Raw genomic sequence first — 25664 nt, 5'->3', positions numbered from 1 at the left:
GCGTGTGACTTGACGCGCCTCTCTTGCATTGGGAGGGTGAAGCCGCATAAAAGCGTTCCCATAATGCGGGCGTGAAGCGCTCCATGTAGAGAGGGGAACCAGGAGGAGGACCAAGGAGGGTTTACACCGGCTTCACACCGAGCCTGACAGTCATCAGGCCCCGGGGGCAGAGAAGCAGAGGGATTAAAAAAGAAAAAACAAAAACATGTCGAACCGAAAGCACCGGGACAACCAGGAGATCTGCGCCCGCAAGGTCCGCGAGCTGGCCCAGTCTGGAGTAAACAAACACTGCTTCGAGTGCAACCAGCCCGGGGTGACTTACACCGACATCACGGTGGGCAGCTTCGTCTGCACGTCGTGCTCCGGAATGCTGTGAGTGAACCCCCCCACCCCCCCACCCCCTCTCTTGCCGCGCCCCCTGGGTTTATTTACTGCACATTTTTAGCATCAGTGTGTGAGGACAAACACATAATAGAGCAGTTGAGTTAAAGTACCAGGCCTGATATTGCACCATGCAACACCCAGAGCCAGATTTACAAGGCTTTTCTTGATTTTTCCCAGCGTTTTGCGGTGCAGAAATGAATTTCACCTCTCTGTCTCTCTCGTGCGTCTCTTCAACAGCTTCAGACCGCTATAGTTGGTCATTTTCCAGCTCTGATTTACGGTTCATTTCGTCATGGTGCAGGTTTGACACTACCACTCTCTCTCTCTCTCTCTCTCTCTGTCTCTCTGTCTCTCTCTCTCACTCACTCACTCACTCACTCTCTCACTCTCTCTAGGCTCCTCTCCAATGTGGGCGAGTGTATACTGTATGTGTGTGTGAGTGTATGCAGTGGCGTGTCCAGAGGGGTGGCCAAGGGTGGCACTGGCACCCCTTGAAATCCCACCCAGGGGCCACCCCCCCAAAATCCTAAACTATGATTGGCTTGTCAGAGGTGGGGTTTTGTTAAAATCAAGCGGCAACCTCCGGTCTAAAAATATGAGTCCAATGCGGAAGAGCTAAAAACTGCAGTTCATCGATGATCCACTTGAGGCTGGCTCCGGAAGTACCGGAAACCACATACACACCAATTCAAAAAAGCTGATCTTTGCAGCAGAAATAAACATGTTTACAGCCTGGTACAAAAGACGAGTGTAGTCTGGATAGCTCATATCTCGATCGGCACCATAGACTGTATAAAAAATGGATGTAGTATCTGTGACGTCACCCATCTGTTCCTGAGTGCTGTTTTGAAGCCAATCGACGGCAGCAGCCATATTGGAAACGCGGAACTCAACCAGGCAGAGTGTAATGTAGTGTGAGCCTCTAAGCCAACAGCTATGTGTTCCCGACCGGGAGTCAAGTCAGTCATGTCCTTATTTTGGCAAAAACTTGAAATCTTAATATCTTCTAAACCGTCACGTTAGAAAAAAATTCCCCCACCGTACAGTGTGTGCTGATAGAGAGATTAGCTTCATAGGGCCAAGCTGTTTTTGTTTTGAACCAGGCTGTAAACATGTTTATCAATGCTGCAAAGATCGTCTTTTTCCCATTCATGCGCATGTGGTTCCGGTGTTTCTGCAGCCAGCCTCAAGCGGATTTTCGATGTATTGCAGTTCCGCATGGGCTTCCTTGTTTGAGACCGGAAGTTGCCGCTTGATCTGCACACACTGAACGGGGGGGTGAATTTTATTCTCACGCTGTAATTTTGAAGATATTGAGATTACGAGTCTTCCAATGAGAGGCACAGCTGACTTGATTGACAGGCGAGAACACTGTTGGCGAGGAGGCTCAAAGCCCGCCTCTTTACGTCACAATCGTTCGACAGCAGCAATATGGCTGCAGACGATGATTGGCCTCAAACCAACGCTTCAGAAACAGATGGGTGACGTCACGGATACTACGTCCATATTTTATACAGTCTATGGTTAAAATCTATAATTTGGGATGAGTTAAAAGGCTGACAGTAGATTTCTTTATTAGTGCCCTCAAATTTGACTTTGAAAAAAAAACCACATTTTGTAAGTCCTTAAAGAATTGAGCTTAGAAGATTTATGCTACTTTGTCATGTTTTTTTTTAAGTCAAAGGGAATATAAGAACTGTTTTATAATTTAATAAATGTAGGTTGTGAAGACAGAAAGGTAAATGTTATTTATTGTGAGAGTTTATTGTCAGTTGGTCCATCCCGGTCAAAAAGTTCTGGACACGCCCCTGTGTGTATGTGCTGTCACATTTTAATCTGCATGTAGTCCCAGCACTTCTCAGGAAGATGGTTTCAGCACTTGCACACCTACATCAAGGTGTCCCACTTTGTGTCCCCCCCACCCCCCCAGCATGGACTAGATAGGAGGTTCTGGTTTCTGGAAACATGTTGCTCTGTATTCTACACTGGTTCTGCCCTGTTATTCACAGTCACGTGACAGACATCTCCTCTCCCACCTGCTCTGTCCCTGTAGTCCTGTCTCAGAGGCGAGGAATCACTGCACGCCTCTTAATTTTTCTGCCTTTTTTTACCTGCAAATCCCTTCTCTCCATCTCTCCTCTGTGTCCCAGGAGAGGCCTCAACCCTCCTCATAGAGTCAAGTCCATCTCCATGACAACCTTCTCCCAACAGGAAGTTGAATTCCTTCAAAATCATGGCAACGAGGTGAGTCATATTGAACAATCTTGGCAATTTGGCTACTTGCCATCCACAAAACAACAATATAAATGTTTTATCCTAAATCTGTTAAACTCCCACGAGACGCTTTGCTCTTTATTCTCTTTTTTTTGGTTTACGTTGAAGTCTCACACTCATCCTTGGCCTTGATACAGAATATGAAACGTCCCTTATGGCTCAGCAATTGAACTCGTCTTTGTGGTCTGGCTTTTTTTTTTTTTTTTGGGGCCAGCTCACACATAGCCAAGAAAACAAAAGGACCGGCCATGTCTGTCCCACCCAAACCACCATCTACTTCCTCTGTATGTGTGTGTGTTTATGCTAGCGTTTCCCAATCTGCTTTAAAGGAGGGCAGAGAAACATTTCTGGTGGAACCACATCCACACAGATATGATACAAAAATGTGATACTATTTTGTACGCCCTTCAAACAGCAATCAGCAAAAGATTGTGGATTGTGTTGTGATTCATTTGAAATTTAACCTGAAGAAGAGTCACCACAAACAGCAATTGCTGCTTTTAATGATTAAAAAATGAATAATTTCAGCTTCTCTTAAAAAATGAATAAATTAAGGTAATAATTTGAATACCTTACCACACAGAATAGCACATTCTTAAACCCAGAGTTGAAGTTTCTGTAAAAATGTCCAGTTTAACCTCCTCCACTTTTGTTGTTCTCTGATAAATAGCCTGAAATCCCAAAATATTGGCTTTGAATGATAAAGGCTTTTGGCTTTTTTAGTGAAACTTCATTAAAAATGGTCACAAAAGGGGAGCTGGTGGCCTAGTGGTCTAAGCGCCCCACATACAGAGGCGATAGCCCTCGTTGCAGAGGTCGCTGGTTCGATTCCCCGGCCGTGACCATTTGCTGCATGTCTTCCCCCTCCCTCTCTGCTCCACAAGTCACAAAATTTCTTAGAAAATGGTCAAATAGCGGGAAAGAACTCAAAAACCCAGCGTTTTACTGTTTTCACACCATGATTATTTTCCTCTGAAAACATGCTAACAGTAGGAAGCTCCAAACGTGGCGTTACACTTGTGTTCTGAGTTGTAAATGTTGTTCACATGATGCTAATTCTATTTTTACCACTTATTCATAATTGAGTTACAAAGCAGACTATTGATAGTGAAAATGCTAAAGGTCGTCTGCTCATATTTCAAAGTAAAGCCACATGTTTGATAACCCTGTAGCTTTAAGACACAATGAAGAATTTGGCTAGCAAGGATAAGTAAGCTAGTAGATCAATAACAGATGAATTAATGAGGCATTAACATTGTGTTAGCTAAAAATGTAAGCATTTCCTTTTGTATTTAAAACAACAAAACAGTAATGTTAGCTTTCAGTGACTGACTAGCTACTGGCAGTATTATCTGGTAGGTAGTGTTGTAGTACTCAAGATTGGTCTTGTTCTCAAGACCACATATTGAGGTCTCGGTCTTGCCTCAGAATCGAAAGTATTTTTACTCGGTCTTGTCTCGGTCTCGGCCTGGGTGAACTCCGTTTTTTAAATGAAGACCGGTCGAGACCACCACTGATGCACTCTGTGTCCCTCTGTCATTAGTGTACGACCTCCTCCCTCGCCTGATATCACAGGCAATATGAACCCTGTTTTAACTCTGATCATAATTGAAAGTTATATTAAGGTTTTCTCACCTTAACCTTTCCGAGCTGACATGATACCAATCATGTAATGTAAGAATGCTTTCCTACAGCAACCATTTTGCTAGCTGCTAGTGCGGGAAGCCTCCTCTGTGGAGCTTATATCACATAAAAAAGAGTCAAGTGTTTCAGGCTATCAAGATAAGTGCTGTGCGTTTATATACACTCGGTGTAGGACACGATGTGTGTGTATGTGAGCCAAGTAGCCTATAATATGAGTGAGGCAGGGGTAGATATGGTCCAGTTTTCTTTGCACATCATCCTCTGGAGAGTGATCTATATAGCTATGAATCATAGGCGGTAATATTTGCCTCACTCTGACTCTTGAACCGGATATGAGTCACAGATGGGAAAATCTGTCAGTGAGAGATTCTCTGACACAAAATGTCAAACCAAAGAAAGAGCTGTTGTTTGATTTTATGTTGAAGGGGTTTGACATCAACCTTTTTTTGATCGTGAACAACCGACCCAAGCTGTGTGATTTGTGTGTGTGTGTGTGTGTGTGTTAAGGTCGGGCGAAGGACATGGCTGTGCGTGTTTGACCCAAAGACGGACGGCTGCTCCGACATGAAGGATTCTCAAAAGTTCAAAGAGTTCCTTCAGGACAAATATGAGAAGAAAAAGTGGTGAGCATTTCGGTTCTGTGTGCAACATATCATGCTAATGTGATTAAGCAGTACTAATGAATGCTAAGAGTTAGGCAGTGATTTCACATCCATGATAAATTCAGTTCTCATTTTTTTGTGTTATAAGAAATGTTTCTAAAATATCAAGAAAAATGCTCATCAGAAGTTCCTTGAGTCAAATTTTGCACAACTTACCTGGTTTCTGGAAAAATTGACCCCCAAAATGTTTAGTTGAGTTTGAGCCTCTTGTGAGGAACTTATACTTTAGGTGCATTTCGACCGAGAGTTCCAGGGTCTTTTAGCCCCCAGAACTACTTTACCCTGAACTAAAAGGTTCTGTGCCCCCATTGCGTATACAAGTCCCACTGGAACTCCTCCTCGGAGTACACTGTGAGCAAGGGCTGCACCTCCTCGTCGCTCCACCAGTCGTAGGTCCTCCTCTCGCTCATGTTGAATTCGAAAGAAAAGTAAAAGGTAAACACTGCAGCGTGACTTGCAGTGTTTTAAACATGGCGGGTCCAATGATGACGCTACAAATGCCAGACCAATCAGAAACGTGCAGCCTGAAGGCCTTTGAAAAGTACTACCCCCCTAGCAGGGGCTTTTTAGGTGGGAGATTGTCTACCCCTAAACTAAATTTAGCCCCTAGGTCCACCGGTCGAAACGCACATAGTTCCGGGGTAAACTCCCTAGTTCCGGGGTAAAGTCCCTCTGGTTGAAAAACGCCTTTTGAGTTGCTCTTGACACCCCCTGTGGACAAAGCTGTGCCCCTTGTCTCTTACCTGAACCTGTTGCGTGAAAGTTGTGCAGGATCACTCACTTTGCATATTTGCTATAGAAAATATGAGCAAAGGCTGTTTCTGCACTGTGCTCATAAGAGCCTTTACAACTACAATCCATTAGCATTACAAATAACTAAACAGAACTACTCAATCATGTTTCAGATAGCCTTCTTTTCTTTTGTGGGTAATATGTAGGTAACCGTATTCATTTCAGTCTGTTTTCTGACTAGCTAAAACTCTTTACAGGAGCTTTAATACATGTTGAATGTTCAATTTGATGGTTAGCTATTCTAGCTGTGTTGCCTACAAAACTTAATAAGACCCCTGTCAGCGCTTTAAACTTTGTTTCAACACTCTGTGATGATGATGGAACTACAAGGGCTGTCATGTTAGCCTCAGCTCTGCTGTGTTACATTTGAGTTGTTGAATAATAGCTTGCTAGCTAAATTTAGATAACAGAACTACACATGTTAAACAGGATAGTCATCGCTGCATCTCAGAGGGCTTTCAACTTGATGTAAAGTCCTTTTAGTGGATGCTGTGTGTGAAACTTACTAAAGGTGTGACATTGAATGTAAATGTTTTACCATACTGACATTAGCTAGTAGCACCAGTTCGTTCTGTGAGAGCTGCTAGCACGGCTAAAGAAACTTTGTTTGGGTGTGTTTGCTTCAGAAAATTGTTTATCAGATTAATTATTTGGAAAAAAAATGTTTACAGATTAATTTTCCGCTCATTTTGTCGTTGATTAATCCTCTAATTGTTTAATTTCTGAACGCAACGGAGCATGATGCATACAAATTAGATTCAAACAACATCTGATGACGTTTGTTCTGAAATTAGACATCCACTTGTTTTAAATGGAGACACCCACACAGAAAAATTAACTCAGGATAATAGCTGCTTTCATGCTGGGAATAAAAGAAGAGTCATTATTTAGGGTTTAGTCTCAGGATCTCAGAACTGTTCTTCGTCATGAAGTTTGGTAGGTGGAATACTGATTAAATATCAAGCTTTAATTGTGCTTCTTGTGAAGCCGGTTAGTCACACAGATTCATTTTAACTCCATCAAATAACCCGTCTCTTTCAGGCATTTTTCAAAAAGTAAAAACCGGAGGGATGTTGAGGGTCCTTGGAGCCCAGGGGTCCAGGCTGTACCTCCTTCACATGGTCCCTTAGGAAACCAGCCCCCCCCTCATAATATGCCCCCCAACGCCAGGTCTGCAAGACCACTGGTAAGATAGCTTTGTTCACCTAGGTGTGCATGTAATGGCTTGAGAGCGTAATACAGATAAAAGGGAGGTGAGGAAAAGAGAGAGTGAGGATTCATGAGAGAAAGTGTTTGGGTGTGGAAGAAAAAGAGGAAGTGAGAGCAGGCAAGTAGTTCAAAGAGTGTCCAAAAATGAAACAGAGAATATAAGGTGGAGCGTCGACCTGAATTCACTGCTGCACAGAGACAGAGACTGATGAGTCGGACAGTGAGCGGGCCAGGTAGCCTCCACATCAAAGCTTCAGCTTATGAATTATTGAGAAACCATGAAAGAGACTCACTTCTGTTGCCTTTGTGTGTCTCTCTACCTCCGCCTCCCATCTGCTTCTTTCTCTTTCTCTTCAACTCCTGTTCTTAAGTCTCAGTCCCAGATGCCATCGTGGGACCGCGCTCCTGCAATTTCACCCGCCGACATGCGGACGGACGTGTTCACGGCTCGGCCGTCACGCTCTCAAAGCTTCAGAGACCCCCCGCTGAAAGGTCAGAGGTCGATCCCTACCGGAGGAGATGATGTTTTTTCACTGATATGATCGATAGCCTCACCTTTCACTGCGCTTCTTTTTGTCTTATCTCTGATGTAGATCCCACCCTGTGTGGGATAGAAAGACAGCGGCCAGGCTCTCTTACGTCGGGCTTAGGAGCTCAAAGCCACACACCCTCCTTTCCTGCTCTCCCAAGGCCCTCAGGTTCCCTTCTTTTTTATTATTCCTTCTTAGTAATGACTTGTCTCAAATTTCCCTTTTTAAATGTTCAATAAATATCTGGTAATATCTATTATAGGCAGGGGAAAGTGACAGGAAGACTCTGGGAGAAAAAGAGAGGATAGGCCTACTTTGATTTGATTCATGTTCATTAAACAGTGACCTCAGTGTTAGCTTTAAGAACAGTGCAATTTATTTGACTGAGCATTAAAAGACGGTCTAAAAATAGCTGCGATGATGCCTGAATCACACAAGCAAATTATAGGATACGTTGCAATGTTTTATAACTGGCATAGCCTGTATAGCTACACAACTTCCTGTGTGCCAACACTGTCTATAAATAAACACATTGTATGGAACGACATTGTTCTTCAGTACTTTGCATTAAAATAGACTATAGTTTCTAAAGCCAGACAGATATCTAAACTTTGAGACCGATACTGATGTGACGAGTGAAAACCGATATGGCAGCCAATACAAAGAACTTCCTCAGTTGGACAGTGAAAGTCTCTTTTTATCTTGAATGCATTTTCTTAACTGGGAAAATATAACACAACACGTTGTCAGCCATATATCTGGGATGGGCTGTGATGGTATGGGCCACACAATATATCAGTCAGGGACTAGTAGTTAACCTAAGCCCTTTTCATATCGTGAGTCCACCACAGCTCCTTTGCACTTTCATATTGATCCCACAACGGCGTAATATTGCTGTCCCAGTGTGTCAAATTCACATTGCATTGCAGTGTTACGGACACACAAAGGGATAACACACAGTGGGAGCTCTACCTACACACACACACTTGGATACAATGCACACACACACACACACACACACAGACAGAGCTGTTCCGCCGGCACACAGTGATCACGTCTTTGTAACGCCTCCGTTACTACCTCCCATACTGCCACAGTGGTGCAACAGCTTGGTCCCAAGATCACGCCTCTGAGACATTCATATTGAAGGTGACACGTTACAGTGTTGTAAATATTGCACCTTTAACTGGCAGTATGAAAAAGGGCTTACATCGTCCTGCTGTTGTAAAGACCCACTCAAGCCACAAATGTGTTAAATGGTGACAACAGCCCCTAAAAATGCGGTCCCCTTCTTTTTAATTAACATTCTTCAAAAACAGCACTGCACAATGTTTCTCAGGATTTGAACAATACTTTAAAACCTGTTTTTAAGTAATAGATAATCAGTAGCCTGCTACACGATTATCTCCTCAGCTAGTTTCTAGTTGTTGCAGAGGATCTGCAGAATATTTTCTCTGACATTTCTGACACTTTCCGCCTCAAAGTGTCACTTTGAGGAGAGGAAAATGTGACTTAGTTTTCAGTCATGATTCTCATTCTGAAGTGTTTTTTGTCTACTTTAATCATGTTGGATTTTAAATGGCTCCATATCTTCATCCAAGCACACTGGATTCCTCTTTGAATGCCATTTCTCTTCCCCTCTCTCCACTTAATATATCCCTTCTTCTCTTCTCTCTCTGTCTTATCTCACTGTCCTCCCTCTCCCTCATAGCCAGTAGCTCTTTCAAAAACCACTTCACTTTAGGTAAGACATGGCACCAACTGATGCATTTGAGTGTGTGCTGAATGGCTGGGATCAATAAGCTCTTCCATGCTGTGTCATTCATAATAAGTCGACCAATCTGTGAGCCCTCCTGGCGCTAACTGAGCCTCATGTGCATATGAATTTAGCTTTCTTTAAGCTATTTGACAGACGGCACACCGCTATGTCTTCCAAAAGCTTCCCAGCTTGTGTCACATGCTGATATTTGGGTCGATATTTTTCCTCATCACTCAGGTATTCCCTCTTTTAAGCCCAGATTTAAATCCCAGGAGGGTCAAGGAGACACACACGCTGTTCCCTCAGAGGAAAAAAAAGCAAGTAATGCTATTTTTAGCTCAACTGCTGCCCCCGTCAGCGAAGGGCTGCTGATACTTCTCACCACGTTGGTGTTGGAGCACTTAAAAAGTATGTAGGCTGCAGCTGTAATCCCACGAAACACATTAACATCCCAAACAAGTACCCTTGGAAGTTTGAGTATGTTAGCAAAGATAAGCGCTATCTCTAGCCCTGGAGTAGTAAATTATCATATCTCAAAAATATGCTGCTCTAGTGTGGCATGCTTTGTGTGTAGATAATATGAAGTCTGGTCTCTGTCTCTGACTCCTCAGATGACGGATAAACTAAGCCGCGTTTGAACCCTCCTGTTATGTTTGTTTCTATGGAACAGCAATAATGTTCAATTTGACCCGGGGCATATTCAATTATCAAAAAGTGTCAGAACCAAGCGGCAACCTCCGGTCTAAAAATATGAGTCCAATGCGGAAGTGGAAAACTGCAGTTCATTGAGGACCTGCTTGAGGCTGGCTCCGGAAGTACCGGAAACCACATACACACCAATTCAAAAAAGCCGATCTTTAAAGCAGAAATAAACATGTTTACAGCCTGGTACAAAAGACAAGTGTAGTCTGGATAGCTCACTTCTGGATCGGTACACACTGTACGGAGGGTGAATTTTTTTCTAATGCGGCAGTTTTAAAGATATTGAGATTACGAGTCTTCTAATGAGAGGCACAGCTGACTTGATTGACAGGTGGGCTCAAAGCCCACCTCCTTTACGTCACACTCGCTTGACAGCAGCAATATGGCTACAGCTGACGATTGACCTCAAAACAGCGCTTCAGAAACAGATGGATGATGTCACAGATACTACGTCCATATTTTATACAGTCTATGATCAGAACCCCAAAAAATCCTGATACACGATTTTTCAAATCTAATTCATCACTAACCATTTAAATCAAGATTTAGTCCCTTGGTGTTCTTTAATTCTCACAGATCATGGTTCAATGAGGATAACTCACTCAGTTTTCATTTAAATTAATGTTAAAACTTTTTTAATGTACATTGGAATGCCTTAAATATAAATACAATAGTTTTACATGACACTGATTTTTGTTTATTTTATTTTACATTTTGAATTATTTTATTTTATGAAGTGATGTTGATAAATTAGATTTTTATGCTGCATTTAGCTGGTTTGGAAGGCATGTATTACCTAAAAAACACTTAAAAAAGGGTCAATTTGACCGACAACATAACAGGAGGGTTAAAAAAACAACAATTTTCATTGAGCTCCCCATGCTTACACTTCTGCTAATGCTAGCATGCTTTGTGGCTAATGTTTGTAGAAAGCTTGCTACCTGCAGTGATATTTATCCTTATTTCCTGCCTTTTTAAAATTGTATTTTTGTTGTTGCTTTGAAAACTCTCCCAAAACTTGTTGACTTGCTGCTTTACTTTTTACTTTTTGTGTTATTAATGCTTGACTGGGATGACTGTTTATGCTAGCTTAAATATGTCAAGCTAATCCTACGTTTGACAAACCTCATAGCATGGAAATGGCAAAGCATGGTATTAATGACCTTATTTTATGGGTTGTTTGTCTGGCTTATAGCTTTTACTTCCCTAGTTAATAAATGTGTGTGGTATAACTCATTCATATATATTATACATTCTTTTGTATAGCAATTTAAGCTAGCTGAACTAGGTTATTTTCATATATAGATCTGGATAGGGCATTATGGAGCACTCTGTTTCTGAACTAGCTTTTCCTGGGTTCTATTTTGTCACCTTATATCAGTTTAGTAGATTTCAATGAATCACATGATCCTCGTCAAGATATAGGAGTTAGCGTAGCTGTCAGGAAACAGTAGTTTTTCTGTTGCAGATTTTTTTCTGAGCACTTTAAGGCGATAAGGCACCCAGGAAGACTCAGCACAGTTATTAACCAACAACAGGAAGGAGAAGTTTGTAAGACTTCAGAAGATATTACATCAATTCAACCTGTCAAACCTCTTCTGCTAATGAAGCTTGTGACATAGTGAAAACCTTTAGACTTGTCACCAGCTCATAGGGGGATTGTTGAGATTGTTTTCTGTCCGTGAGGTCCAGAGTTCATGCTTGACCTTGGAAACAGCAGCTGAGAAAATAATATCACTTCAGCCCGTTTAATCTTTTAGTCTCCTGCTCTGGGTCTTTGGATTATACCCCATGATCTTCTCCAGTTGATTGAGTCGATAAAGATTAAGTGAGATGATCAGGAGCACCAGAGCACGTACTAAATGATCCATGTCAGGGTAAATTAATTTCTCTTCCACTACAAGTCCTTTTTTAAAGGTTTACGCTCCTTTAAGAGCAGAAAGAAAATACCTGAAGGTACATTTAGTTTGAGTGGCTTTTGAAGTTCAGTGACTTTCTTCAGCTTTTGATCATTTAATGATCCTCTTCATCATTTTAATGATGCATACATCTGAACATCTAGAATATGAAGGTCTTGTGATATGATTTTTAAACCTCTTGATTTTATGTTTGCTTGGTTGTATTAGTAGAAATGAAATGCTACATTAAATCCCTCTTTGTAATTCCTTTTATTGTATCACCTTATGGGGTGTGCAGCCTAGCCTTAGGCTCGGGTATACATTCCCTCATATGTGGAACATGATTAGAGATAATTCAGTGTTGACCCTTTAGGTTTTAAAGCGTCAAATTCTGCATTACATATCGTCTTGCATTGAAGCTAAGTCTGGTTTTCTTGCTCACAGGTCGTACAGTATCTGCCTCAGGGTCCACGGGGCCCTTCAGGGCTTTCCCCAAGTCTCTCAGTGTCGACTTCGGAGGTCTGAGCCACCCTCAGACGCAGTCCCTGCCTCAGTCTCTGTCCCAGCAGCAGACGCAGACGCAGCAGCAGCCTGGGGGTGTCGGCCAGACGACGCAGCTCGGCGGCTCCCACCCGGGGGACAGATACGCTGCAGTGTCACATCTGGACAGCGTCTTCTCCGAGCCACCAGTAGTCGCAGGTGGGAAATATTTGAGGTTGGGGATTCTTTAATGAGCATGGTCAGCCTCTAATGGGCCATACAAGGGGCAGGTGTATGTTAAAGCAGTTGTAGAAAGCAGTGGTGTCGTTATTTCCAAACACGGTGGCAGCGGGAAGCAGGAAGATGCTGCGTCAGCGTAACTATGGGGTGCTAAAAGGGACAAAATAGTGCAAAATTTAAAAAATGTATGGGTTGATTCCCAACCTTTATGGCATTGCGGTTACAGTTTTTTACGACTGAATGAACACTAAAATCAAAAGTATTACACAATTTTCAAAACCTTACACTCAAGGAGCAAAACATCGGCCCAGATTTGCACCACTATAAGCACAATGTCAGCCTCACACTTTTTGCAAAACACTAAACACACTTGTATACATTAGACACAGAAGTATATCATGATGTCACTTCTTTGCAATTCCAAAGCACTGACTGTCAAATTACCACACCTATGAGCCAATTAGTTAAACACAGCCATCAGGTCAATACATGAATGCTTAATTGTAGACACACCAATCAGGTTTAAGCACTATAAAAATGCAGCAGGTGAGTTCACCTGCAACTGGATCCAGTATTTGATGTTTGTCTGATATTTGCTGAGCTTACAGTGTTATGCACACTACTGTAGTACTATGAAAACTGGGACGTTTTGTTGTGATTCTCCATGTTGACATGTTGACTGTTTTCGGCATATAGAGAGAAATAATGTATATTCTTATCAGTCTGCAGCAGTAGTCTTTAGTAGTGTTTGGTGAATTTATTGTATATTTGCACTTTCTCTGTTTACTTCACTTACAGAACTCTTAACACTGAGAAGTATAATTGCTAAAAGTGTTTTAGGTTAGCAGCAGCAGTAGTGTGTAACTGGTTCAAACAGAGTTAAGTCATATGAAACTTTTGTGTTTCATATGATAACAAAATATGGTTTTGATTAATTAGTGTATAGATTTTACAAGTGTTTCATTTTGCAAAGGATCTGAGGTGTTCTGCTACTTGTGTGTGTGGTTGTGTGAATTGTGTGTACTGTTATGACAAAATGGGCCCTGCTTTCAAAATCGTGTCTAAGCAATCAAAAACAAACTGTAATGCATAAACGCTGACAGCTCTTCTCACGACACAAAGTGCTCATGGAAGTTGCAATAATTGATTGGTAATACATTAACAGAAAATGAATGGTCTTTGCACTTTTTTAAAGCATAAATGTCAAAAATGTGCTGGTCCTAACTTCATAACTTCATAGAATTTGCTCACTATTTTTCCCTTTATGGTAAAAAAAAATTAATTTTTGACTTTTAGAGTGTTGAGTGAACAAAGACAAACAATTCTGGGATGTTCTTTAAAGCAGTTAAGAGCATTTTCAACATTTTTTCCGACTAATATAAACTACTTAAAAATGAATAATCTTACAAATTGACCAGTAAGATAATGAATAATGAAAATACAGTTAGTGTGGTCTTTGTTTTAGATGTTTCCGGTTCTTAAAAAAGATGCAAATGTTCTATATGAATATGAATAAGTACTTCAGTAGAGCATTGATGGACTTGTACTTATGAAAAAGTGCTTTCACTTTGTTGAACTTACACTTTCACTCAAAGACCTGACCACCTCCTCCACAACATGTTTATAGATAGATATGGTGAGAGTTAAAGTTTCCATGTGATGCAGATTGTCACGGCCAGCTCAACAAGGTTGCATAACATCCTTACTCCAAATACCAAGGCTTTTAGCGGCTGAATTATGCTCATTGTGTTTGCTCCAGATCATGCTCAGTCTTATTCAAAGGGCCTTGTTGATACGCTCTAAAAAAATCAGCTGTACTTGTCTAACAACCGAGACGCTGGTTTTAACGCTCAGGACTCATGTGAGAAGCCCTCGAGCTCTCCAAAAGAAGCTTTGTTGTTCTTCATCGCAGCCTCCACAGCCTGCCACAGTAATGAGGTTATTGATTTTCTACCCCCCCCACTCTCTTTGATTCATATCAAGACTCACACATATTTTATGCAGGGGGATTTGTTCTGCTTTAGTTCTCTGATGATTTAAATGCTTGAAGATCAACTGAGCTCTTTGTGAGATTTTTTACACACATGTCAGGCTCATAGGAGCAGCACTTGATCTCTTTATGAGGACTCATTAAAGCCTCTCAGTTATGTTTTGGTCTGTGTGAAATGTTTGTTCACAGCTCCCCCTGCTGGCCCTCCGCAGTACAGCACCCTCTTCGGAAACAGACTCTCCTCCAGCTCCACCCCTGCCAGGTAGAGAACAAATTCACCTTTGGTTTGACATGACTTCAAACAATTTTCATTTTTTGTTATTAACTCATGTTTTTCCTCATATGAGTTTTAAGTTTCCTCTTAAAATTCAGCTTTTGTTTTTTTAAATTAAGCTTTTTTTTGTTTCCAAACCTTTTTAGTCTTACTTAATTTTTTAAAAATAGTTTGAATTCAGCTTTTTAGCAATTCAAAAACTATTTTTTAACTATTATTTCAAACACAGCCTTTGTTTGTATGATTAAGTTTTCCTTTTTATATCAGCAATTAATGGTATGATTTTCAAAATATTTTTTTTAACTAAACTTTTTTTTTAAACTTTTATTTTTTACTTTTGCGCTACATATCATTTTGTAATACTATTTAAATTCAGATTTTTAACTGCTTTTTAAATTCTCCCTTTAGTTCAGTCTTTGTTTTATTGAAGATATGAAATTTCTGTTTAATTTTGCTAATTCTTAATTCTACATTTAAAAACATTTTGCATTGGTTTTTGAATTTACATGAAAATTAAGCATTTAATTTAATTTAATTTTAGCTTTTAAATTTGGCTTTTATGTTTTAAAGGCATAGTGTGTAATATTTAGCGGCATTTCGCAGAACAGGCCTGGTAGATATGGAATATAATATTCATAAGTGTGTCTAAATGAGATTATAACCATCTGAATATTAAAGTTGTTAAATATTTAATTTTCTGCAAACTGTACCTTTTAAATTATTTCAGATTTTCTATAAATTCAGCTTTTTGTTTTGCAATAACATGATTTTTAAACTCCCCTTTTTGTTCAACATGATTTTTAAATTTTCTTTCTGATTTTAAGCCTTTTTTTAAAAAAAAATCTTATTAATCAGCTTTGAATGGTATAACACTTAAATGTAGCTTTTGTTTCTTAGTACTTTCTAAAATGTGCTGCATCTGTTATAAGAGCCGTCACACTCTGATTGATTATCTGTTCTTTTTCTGCTGTTTTCTCAGCTCCCCTGGTGTCGATACGGTCTCCAGCTCCCAAACCTTTGCGAGTAGGTAGCGAGCACGGACTGCATTGATCCCCCTGCGAAGCTGCTCTGTATTTACCTGCAGCTCCTTCTCTTTAAAGCCATCTGACTCCCCCTAATTAGGATGCATGTGTGTGACTCAGAGCAGTGTGTGTTTGAGCAGACAGGAATGTACCACCACTCACTCTGAATGACCTCCCCTCCCCTCTCTCTCTCTCTCTCTCTCTCTCTCTCTCTCTTCTTGTGTGTCTCAGATTTCCCAAACCCATTCAGCTCCAGCTCAGGCTCGGCCTCCCAGCAGCCCCCTGCCCTCTCCCCCAGTAACCCTTTCAGCAACGCCTCAGGAGGTGAGACTCATGTTCAGGGGCCCAAAGACCAAGTTTAACATTTAGATGGTAAAAGGTCTCAACGCGTCTCCGGTATCAAAGTAACCATGTTGTTTATTTATTCTAAAGGTGATGGACACAGTGGCTACATCTTCTTTTTGAGTCCTTAATGAACTTAGCTTTAAAGATGTATATGTGGCCCGTCTGTTGTGTTGTCTGTACGATGCGTTAACCAGAGCCCAAAAACTCTGGACACGCTACTGCTGAAGTGCGCTGTCACAAATCTTCAGGTTAACTTGATTATGTGCGTTACAGCTTCTGTTTCCCTGTCGGACTCTTCCTGCAGCTTATGATTTCATTGATGTATCCACTCTACACCTGACCAGAGTTTTTATCTTCTCTGTGTGGGCGCATCCTTCTCTTCTCCAGGTGACTCCAGTGCGTTTGTCACATCGCCCACCTCTGTGTTTCCTCCGTCCGCCCCCTTCCCGGCTCCAACCTCCCAGAATGCATTTCCTCATGAGTCAGCTGTCAACCAGGAAGCCAATGGTAACATTTTTTATTTTTTGTGATTCTCTTTTTATTGAGATATCTTGTCATTATAACACTTTACAATACATCTTAAAAACATGAATATGTCTTTCTTTTTTAGTAAAACAAAATACGTATAAAGTAAATCAAAAATCAAAAACACAAAAAATACAACAACCTGATAATAGGATGTCGTTAACACGTCTATTAAGAACTTAGCTTTATGAAAATATATATCCAAATATCTCAATTCTAAAATCACTTTTCTTTTTTTAGTCATATAAATCAACTGGCCCTTCTTTAAAGGTGACATATCATGCAAAATGGACTTTTTAATGGTTCTCTACCTGAAATATGTTTCCCTGGCATGTCTACAAACCCCCCGAGAATGAAAAAAATCCATTCTGCCCCTGTTCTGATTTCTACACCTTTCTGTAAATGTGTGTGAAACGAGCCGTTTCAGACTTCCGTGTTTTTGTTACGTAACAACAATATCCGGTCTGTCACGGAGTCAGAGCTCGGAGCTTGTTCAGCCCATAGACTGTATAAAATAATACTGAATCCCCCCTCCGTGTTTCATTACCTGCACAAATGTGTGCTAACAAGGAGCTTAGGAGGGAGGCATGCTAGTTGCAGGCTGTCTTAATAAACACAAAGGTCAGTTTTACTCCCCACGTCTGCAGATTTGAAGATCTAGTGGATGATTTTTATTTATCATGGATAAATGCTAGCGCTAGTTAGCATAGCTACATAGCTACATGTCGTAGTTGTAGTTGTGTACCAAGACACACGTCTACATACTGACAAATAAAACAACAAGTAACACAGAATCTGTGACCAATCCTTCAGAAAAGGTCCCGCTGCCTTTCTGGCAGAGGTCGGTTTTACCCCACACGTCTGCAGATTTGAAGATCTAGTGGATGTTTTTTATTTGTCATGGATAAGTGCTAGCGCTAATTAGCATAGCCACATAGCTACATCTTCATAGCTGTAGCTGTAGCTGTGTACCAAGACACATGTCGACATACTGACAAATAAAACAACAAGAAACACAGAATCTGTGACCAATCCTTCAGAAAAGGTCCTGCTGCCTTTCTGGTAGAGGTCGGTTTTACTCCCCACGTCTGCAGATTTGAAGATCTAGTGGATGATTTTTATTTATCATGGATAAGTGCTAGCGCTAGTTAGCATAGCTACATGTTCGTAGCTGTGTACCAAGACACACGTCTACATACTGACAAATAAAACAACAAGAAACACAGAATCTATGACCAATCCTTCAGAAAGGTCCTGCTACAGGCGCCTCTCCGTCAGGATCAGATTCTGGATCAGATTCAGAGGGTTGAAGTAACGTGATCTCTGAGCAGCCATGTATATTCAGCCAACATGTAAACATTAGATCAACGTGCTGGACAGCCGAGGCACATCCACTTCCTGAGGGGGCGTGGTCAGAGGGAAAACAGAGTGTTCTGAGGAGGACTGAAGAAGAGGGCTTTTCAGGCAGACCAAAATCTGATTTCAAAGTGTTTTTTTGAGCATAAACTTTAAAGACATGTTTTGGGGACCTCTTAGACCAATATATATTGATGAAAAAAGCGTGATATGTCACCTTTAAAATTGCACTTTAAGGAACAGATATATACAGTTGTGCTCATGGGTTTACATACTCTGGCAGAATTTGTGATTTTTTTTGGCCATTTTTCAGAGAATATAAATGATAAGAGAAAAACTTTTTTTCACTCATGGTTAGTGGTTGAATGAAGCAATTTTTTTATCAAACAACTGTGTTTACTCTTTTTATATCATAAAGACAACAGAAACTACCAAAGAAACCATACATTCTGCCAGGGTATGTAAACTTATGAGCACAACTGTAAGCCAAGAGACAGGACCAGAAGAAAAGTAAAAATGAATAATGTAAGTAGAGTAAATTAAATAAATAAAGTAAAATAAAATAAAATACAACAATAATAATATGATAAAATAAGAATTGTGATAATAATGACCCAATGGTAACATTTAAAAAAATATATTATATAGATGTAACACTTTAATGGCTGGACTGTGTTGTAGTTTGTGCCCAAATTTCGTGACAACCTATTCAATAACTGTAAAATACATCCTCTGGATGTGATTAATGTCTAAACAAATTACCTTTAAAAATGCATCCAATGTTTGCTGAAATATTTCATTCTTTTTATTTATTTATTTATTTATTTTTTATTTATAGGTTTTAGATTTTACTGTCAAATATGTTGAAAACAGAGCATCAAACATACTAATTGAAACACACTTAATTAAACTTAAGGTACAGATAAGTATTAGCAGAGAGAAAGACAGACAAACAAACATACAAACAAGCAAACATAAACAACCAAATAAACAAAAACAGTGCTGCCAGTTCACAGAGATACATAAATAATGTTTCAAAATTGTTATCACTAAAGTAACTCAGGAATGAGGTAAGGTGACATGAATACTTGGTGTAAAGAGGTTTAAATTTAGGCTCCCCAAATCCCTCCTAGGACGACGGGTTAATGTTACATTGTGCCAAAAAAAGGTCCCCAAACTCTCTGAAATTTACTCTGTGTGTTTAGTTTGTGCAAATGCAATTTTTCCATTTGTAAAACATACAGCATGCGTTTGAACCAATTTGAAGTAGACTTTCATGTGAGGAGAATACGTTTTTTAGCAACCACCATCCCTAAAAGCAGAGCAATCTGCATATCATACGACCACTTGAAAGTCTCTGCAGAGCATCCAAAGATGGCCAGGTTGTGGTCGGGTTGAATGTCTCTGGTATAGGCTTTCGAGAAAAACTCAAAAATTGAGGTCCAGAAGTTGTGCAGTACAAGGCAATACCACAAAAAGACGTGCCAGAGATCCTTCTGCAGAACAGCATCTATCACATTCAGAAGACACTGAAGGAAAGATGTGATGTAGTTTTGTCTTTGAAAAGTGCAGTCTGTGCATCACCTTGTACTGGATTAATCTGTAGCGTGAGTTAATTGAACAATGATGAATCTGTGACATTGCTTCTTCCCAAAACTCAGCAGACACCTCCTCATTCAAATCCCTGGCCCAAGCGTCCCTGATATGATCAAAAGTAACTCTAATTGTAAAGCAATTCACAAATTGTGATATGAGCTGCCTGGAGTCTGGAGGGAGCAAGAGACCCTCAAGGAATGAAATATTTCAGTCTGATCAAAGTGATGCTAAGACTTTTTACAGCTGCAAAAAAAATGATTGCATTTGATCTCTGTGGCTTCTTCCTGCAAAATTAAATGACATCCTTACACCTTATATTTGATAAAGAACACGCTGTACTAAGATAAATCCCTGCATACAGATATAGATAGATATAGATAGAGAGCTATAGCTGCCAGTGTGACATGTACAGTATGTGATCCGGCTGCAGATCAAACTCTGAGGAGCTGAGAGGCATCTGCACGTCTCAAATGTTTCATTATTTCAGCAGTGACCACTTGACGCAGCACAGGAATACAGATTCATATACTCAGAGCAGAGCTGCTGCTGCTGCTGCTGCTGCTGCAGGCCCTGTGGCTCACCTCTTCATCTGCAGTTTCTGGTTTCACTTTCTGACTTCACCCCTCTGAACATGTTTTTTTTCCTTGAGTATTTACTTTCTTATGTTTTTCTTTTTCAGGTTTTGCCTCCTTTCCTGCGCCCGACTCCCAGCCCAAAGTCCCTCGACCAATGTCGGTGAACCCGTTTACGGTGAGTTCAATGCTCTGCATATTGGGGGTTCCCAGGTGTGCTTCAGGGATTAAAAAAGGAGTGGAAATATGGGCCAGTTGGTTTCTTTTATTTTGTTAATTAAAGCTCCTGTGAGAAGATGTTTTACTGGTTATGAAACAAATTGAAATTAATATGGATGCCTCTACAAAAGCAGCTACTTTAAATACATGAAACTACTGCTGCAGCGTAGGTGTCAGAATCAGCATTTGTTTTCATTTTTGCATTGCAGATTCATAGTGAGTGATGTGTTTGACTGTTTAAAGCAGGGGTCTCAAACTCCTGGCCCCTGGGCCAGACACGGCCCGAAAGACCATTTAAAACACCCCCCTGCCACTTGATATCAATTTATAGTAAAGTCCAGCCTGCTGCATTCAAGGCACGGTCAGCTATTGCGGCTAGGAAATAAATTTCCGATATCCGAGCTGACCATGAATGCAGCATGAGTGGATGAAAAACAAACATTTAGCACGCTGCTAACGTTGTCAGCATTGTTTAATCGAGATGTCTTTTTTAAAAGCCAAAAGAAAGGTTGATGCCGAGCACAGAGTGTTTCAGGAGAAGTGGGAGCATCATTATTTCTTTGTGAAAAATACAGTTGAACATTTTCTTATTTTAATTATTTGTGGAATACTTGTGGCCCCCTTGTGACAAGGCTGGATGCTCAGCGGCCCTCAGGTAATTTGAGTTTGAGACCCCTGGTTTAAAGAGATCATTATGAAGTTTTTTGCTCTGAAAACAAGACTTAAACCTGTTCAGAGAAAATCAGCTAAGAGATAAGATGTACCACTTTGTCCACGGGGGTGCCAAAATCAATACAAACGGAAAATTCCTCACTGTAGCTTTAAGTAGGATTTAAACGACTCTTGCTTACTTTGCATTGCCGCTCCACCATTGCCTTCTTTCTCATAAAGGCAAAACGTTTCAGATGTGATGAAGGGTGCATGATCAGTGAGCATTAAAGAGATGTGTAAAGGGAAAGCCCCTCTTCCAAAAAGAATAAAATCATAACTTGTATAAAAGGTAGGCCCATAAAGGTATACGAGTGCCTGTGTCCACTGACAGCATTTTTTTCCCCTGGCAGCACCCACATCTTTAATTTCAGAGCGCTTCTCACACTTTCTGTTGTAAGGTTACAAAAGTTGTAATGCAGCATTTCAGCTTCCCTTGCTAGTGACCATGAAGTCTGTTTGAAAGTGCTCTGAATGCTTATTTCCCTTTATTCAATACAATTTTACATGTAAAAAGAATTGATAGGAATCACGTTGTGCGATTTGCAGCAGCTCCAGACCTGGACATTGTACCCATGAAAAACGAGTGAGGTTTGTTTCCTGTTGCTACAGACCTCTGCCATTATTGTTGACAAAGGTTATATCAGAAGCCCCGCCCCTTTTTGATCTTGATTATTCGCTGATGGAGAGGAGACATTGTTGAAAATCCTTGGCCGAAACCGAAAACCGAAAATGAGGAAACCATGGTTGAAAACCGAAACACCAAAATAAATTATTGTGCCAATTATTAGTTAGGAGACCGGGGACAGTTGTAACATTTCACTCCTTGGATTTGAGATTAAGCCATGCATTTTCAGTTTGTGTTGCACAGGCATGTTCAAGGTCATTTATTATCAGACACTTGAAGCTAGTTTGTCTAGCAGTTTGAACACACTGGGTTAAAAGAGCTCAAAGTTATAGACAGAAATGTCAAAAATGTTACAACCGTCCCCGGTCTCCCCTACCATTGCATTTATGGCTCTGACTGTGTGCTAACCTCACTAAAATTAAGGATCTCATTGAACATATCAGACAACGAGGGTGCATGCCCCTCATCTGGTTCAGAGAGACGAGTCCTTTTTTCTGCACTCTGTTCTCCTTCTCCTGCGCTGTGCGCTTCTCCGTCTCCAATCGGGTTCTCTGCATCCATCTTGGCCTGGATCATTTCTAGTGCGCGCTGCTTTATTCACACATCCAAGTAATGATCTTTATAACACGGATCAAGTCACGATGAAGTGCAGAGGATCCGAATAGATCTCAGTGAAACATGTGCTGACAGACTCTAAGAGTGTACTTTTCATTGTTTTCACTCTGTGGTCCGTCTCAACCTCTTTGCTTAGAAGACGCTTTAGTGCTGCGATTAAAGGAATAACAGATGCAGACATGTTGTGTCACAGTTCAGGAAAGACCCAAGAGCAGAATTAAGGCAGATAGTGATTTAATTAAACAGCAGGCAAAGAAGTGTACAGTCCATTCCAAACTTCAAAACCCAAAAGCAGTCCAACCAGGCAGAGGTACAGAGTCGGCAGGCAAAATCCAAAAACATGTTAACAGGCAGAGGTCAAGTTCCAAGGAGACAAAAACATACACCAGGCCAAGATACAAGCAGGCAGGAGCACACATGACAATCTGGCAACCAGCAAAGGAACTGACTGGCTTAAATACCAAGGAGTGATTAACAACAGGTTGCAGGTGTGTGTGAGCAGGAGAGAGCAGGGGGGGTGGGGCTAGGAGGAGCAGGCTGCTCCAACAGTTTCCATGACATGTTGGCCCACAAGCGCGTACTGGCCACGGTTGTTGTTTGCGTCATCACAGCATTCTGTTTCGGCCGTGTTGTTTCGGCGATAAAAGTCTTTCAGGCCGAAAATCGAAAATGCACTTTTGGGCCATTTTCGGTGGCTGAATCTTCGGTGAATCCCTACTTTCAACTAAGCGAGTTGTGAGCACAGCAACAAAAAATAGCTGACACTGGGCCATATTTTGCGAGGATGCTAACCTCTGAAAACACTGAGCTGCACTGGCTTTGTTTGGCACTACCAGCACAAAAAAGATGCTGCAAGTGGAGACAGGCCCTTGACAAAGATACTAGCACAATATTTTATTTCTGATCATAACTCATGGATCTGCCCTCATTCACTTACAGTATTTACAAAGTCAGCTGTTGCCCTTTCCCCTCCATGATGTTGCGTCTCTGCTTGTCTCTCACTCTGCCTCTCTGGTCTTTACAGGGGAATGTTTACCCCAGCCGAGGGACGTCGCGAAACCCTTTCATCTGATCCCCCTCCTCTCCTTACTGCCCATCCATCTCTGGGAAACCGAGGGAGGAGTGAACTTGAGGAGTCGCTGCCATTTCAATGCCTTCGAAGTATTTCACCCCCCTCCTCTCCTCTCTCCTCCCTCTCTTACTCTCTCTCTCTCTCTGCCCCTCTCTCTGTCTGTGTTTACGTGTTTGTAGAGGAAAAAAAATTGTGTGAATGTAATTATGAAGTTTATGTATGTACGTGTGAGCGTGTTCCCCCCTGCTGTGTCAAAAAAAGGTGTTTGTGTGCCAGTAGACGCCACCTCAGGGCTCTGTGGGAGTCACGAGTAAAAAGACGCCTCTATGATTTTTGCAGAAACACACATGTTGCTGCTGCTGCTACTACTTTGCTTTCATCTCCTGCTTAAAAAGTGCATAAAAACCAGTTGCTGGTAAATTCATCCGTTTATCGTCCAAAGGAAAAGAGACTTTTCACTTTCCATCACAAGTTTCCACAGATGGTTCAAACAGCCTTAAACGCCTCCTGATGCATGAGACTGAGAGATAACGTGGGTTTCTCTCTGTAGTGGGTATGTGGAAAATGTTTGGTTTTGTCACCGTTTCTTTGTTTCCTCTTTGCAGGAGGATTTGTGTTTTCCACTCCAAGGCTGCATGCGCTTAGAGGGCTAAAAGGAGATGCTACTGAATGTAAAAGCAATTTCAGAATAACTCAAAATATGTATAAAAAAAACATCATCGCTTCATGTACTGGACCAAAATGTTTCTTGCTTTTTTTCCTCTTTTTTTTTGGGTTGGGGGGTATTTGCTCGACACGAAGGCAAAGTTCGTTCCTTTTATTTTGCCAAATCAAAAAAAGAGAAGAGAGTCATGTAACAGCGTCTTTGTTAACAACAAGTATTCATGTTCATAAAATCAGTTTGTTGCTTCTTACGAGTCTTGGTGTTTTAATTATTTTCCATTTATGTGTAGAAGTGTGAAATTATTCCACAACCTACCAAATCACAGGCTCAAAAATTGACTTTATACCCTCGGGTGTTCTGCACTGATTTCTTGAACCAGCAGAGGGCGTGTCATACTCACTTTCCTCCTCTCGTGCACAAGGTTACTTACGGATGCATATTACATAATAACATAGATACTGCATAAGGATACAGTACAAATATAGAAACCTTTTATGGCTTTCAGAAGGACTATTTTTAGACCATTTTGAAAGATTTATTTCGATTTGAAATCCAGAGCAAATCCAAATCTCAATAATTCATATCAAAATACGTTTTGTTTGTGTTTCTCAGCTGATTTATCACAGCTATGCTCCATTTAGAGAATGATTCAATGCTCAGCCACACACATATACCTCATTACAGCTTGAATAGTAGTAGTAAGCCTTATTTATTCAATTACAGCCGTTTGTGCTGCATTCAGGGGTCAATACTCGCAATAATAACCTCTTAATTCTTACATGACCTATCGAGTAAACCTTGATCCTGTATTTGAAACATTTCTGTGCAACCTTCTGCTCACTGAATGATTCTGTCGCGGCTGTGGAAGCAGAAATATTCACATAGGAAAACAGGACAGAGGGGGATTTTCACAATAAATAGAACACGATGGACTCGTGCGAGCGCCAACACTGAAATCTTACTCCACACACACTGGACGGGATGCTGCCTTCATGGGCCGTGGGAAACATTGGTTCGACTTAAAAACAATGCAACATATGCAATCGTGTGCATGTTTATGCTTTAGCAGGATATGAAATGGCTTCGAATAGAACTAATAGATTTAATATATATATATATATAGTGTGGTCAAGTTTTTATTTATTATTAATATACACTACCGGTCAAAAGTTTTAGAGCAGCCCTAATTTTCCCATCTTTTTATTGAAATCCAAGCAGTTCAAGTCCATTGAGTAGCTTGAAATGAAACAAAGGTAAGTGTTGAACTGCCAGGGGTAAAAAAAAAAAAGGTAAAAAAAATGTACATTTCAGAATTACATGAAAAGGCCTTGTTCAGGGAACAAGAAATGGGTTGCTGTTCTGCAGCAATTGAGGTTAGTCAAGCCTTGAGAATTGTAGAAAGAATGACACAAGTGTGTTCAGCTGTTTTATCTGCCAAAAGTGGCTACTTTGATGAGTCAAAGGTTTAGATTACATTTTGGTTTATGAATTGATTGTTTATTTG

At 40.7% G+C, this 25664-nt stretch overlaps 1 protein-coding gene across 4 annotated transcripts; it reads left to right on the top strand.

Moving 5' to 3' along the window:
• On the top strand, positions 1-24410 carry agfg2 (ArfGAP with FG repeats 2). 4 transcript variants are annotated; one of them, XM_034677107.1, is made up of 15 exons: positions 256-372; positions 622-685; positions 2535-2628; positions 4810-4925; positions 6798-6942; positions 7337-7457; positions 7559-7663; positions 9207-9239; positions 12299-12553; positions 14754-14826; positions 15818-15861; positions 16092-16184; positions 16593-16712; positions 20362-20432; positions 23449-24410. In XM_034677107.1, the coding sequence occupies exons 3-15, from the start codon at positions 2575-2577 to the stop codon at positions 23494-23496; spliced, it is 1278 nt and encodes a 425-aa protein (XP_034532998.1). In that variant the 5' UTR covers positions 256-372; positions 622-685; positions 2535-2574; the 3' UTR covers positions 23497-24410. The 4 variants fall into 4 exon arrangements, with proteins under 4 accessions (XP_034532995.1, XP_034532996.1, XP_034532997.1 ...); XM_034677104.1 differs by lacking the exon at positions 622-685 and having other exon boundaries at positions 1-372; XM_034677105.1 differs by lacking the exons at positions 622-685; positions 9207-9239 and having other exon boundaries at positions 1-372.
• Positions 24411-25664: the final 1254 nt, after the last annotated feature.

This window comes from Notolabrus celidotus, chromosome 23 (assembly GCF_009762535.1).
Source record: "Notolabrus celidotus isolate fNotCel1 chromosome 23, fNotCel1.pri, whole genome shotgun sequence".
Classification (NCBI taxonomy): domain Eukaryota; kingdom Metazoa; phylum Chordata; class Actinopteri; order Labriformes; family Labridae; genus Notolabrus; species Notolabrus celidotus.
Note: the sequence above shows the minus strand (reverse complement) of the source record. Positions and strands in the feature narration are given on the sequence as shown.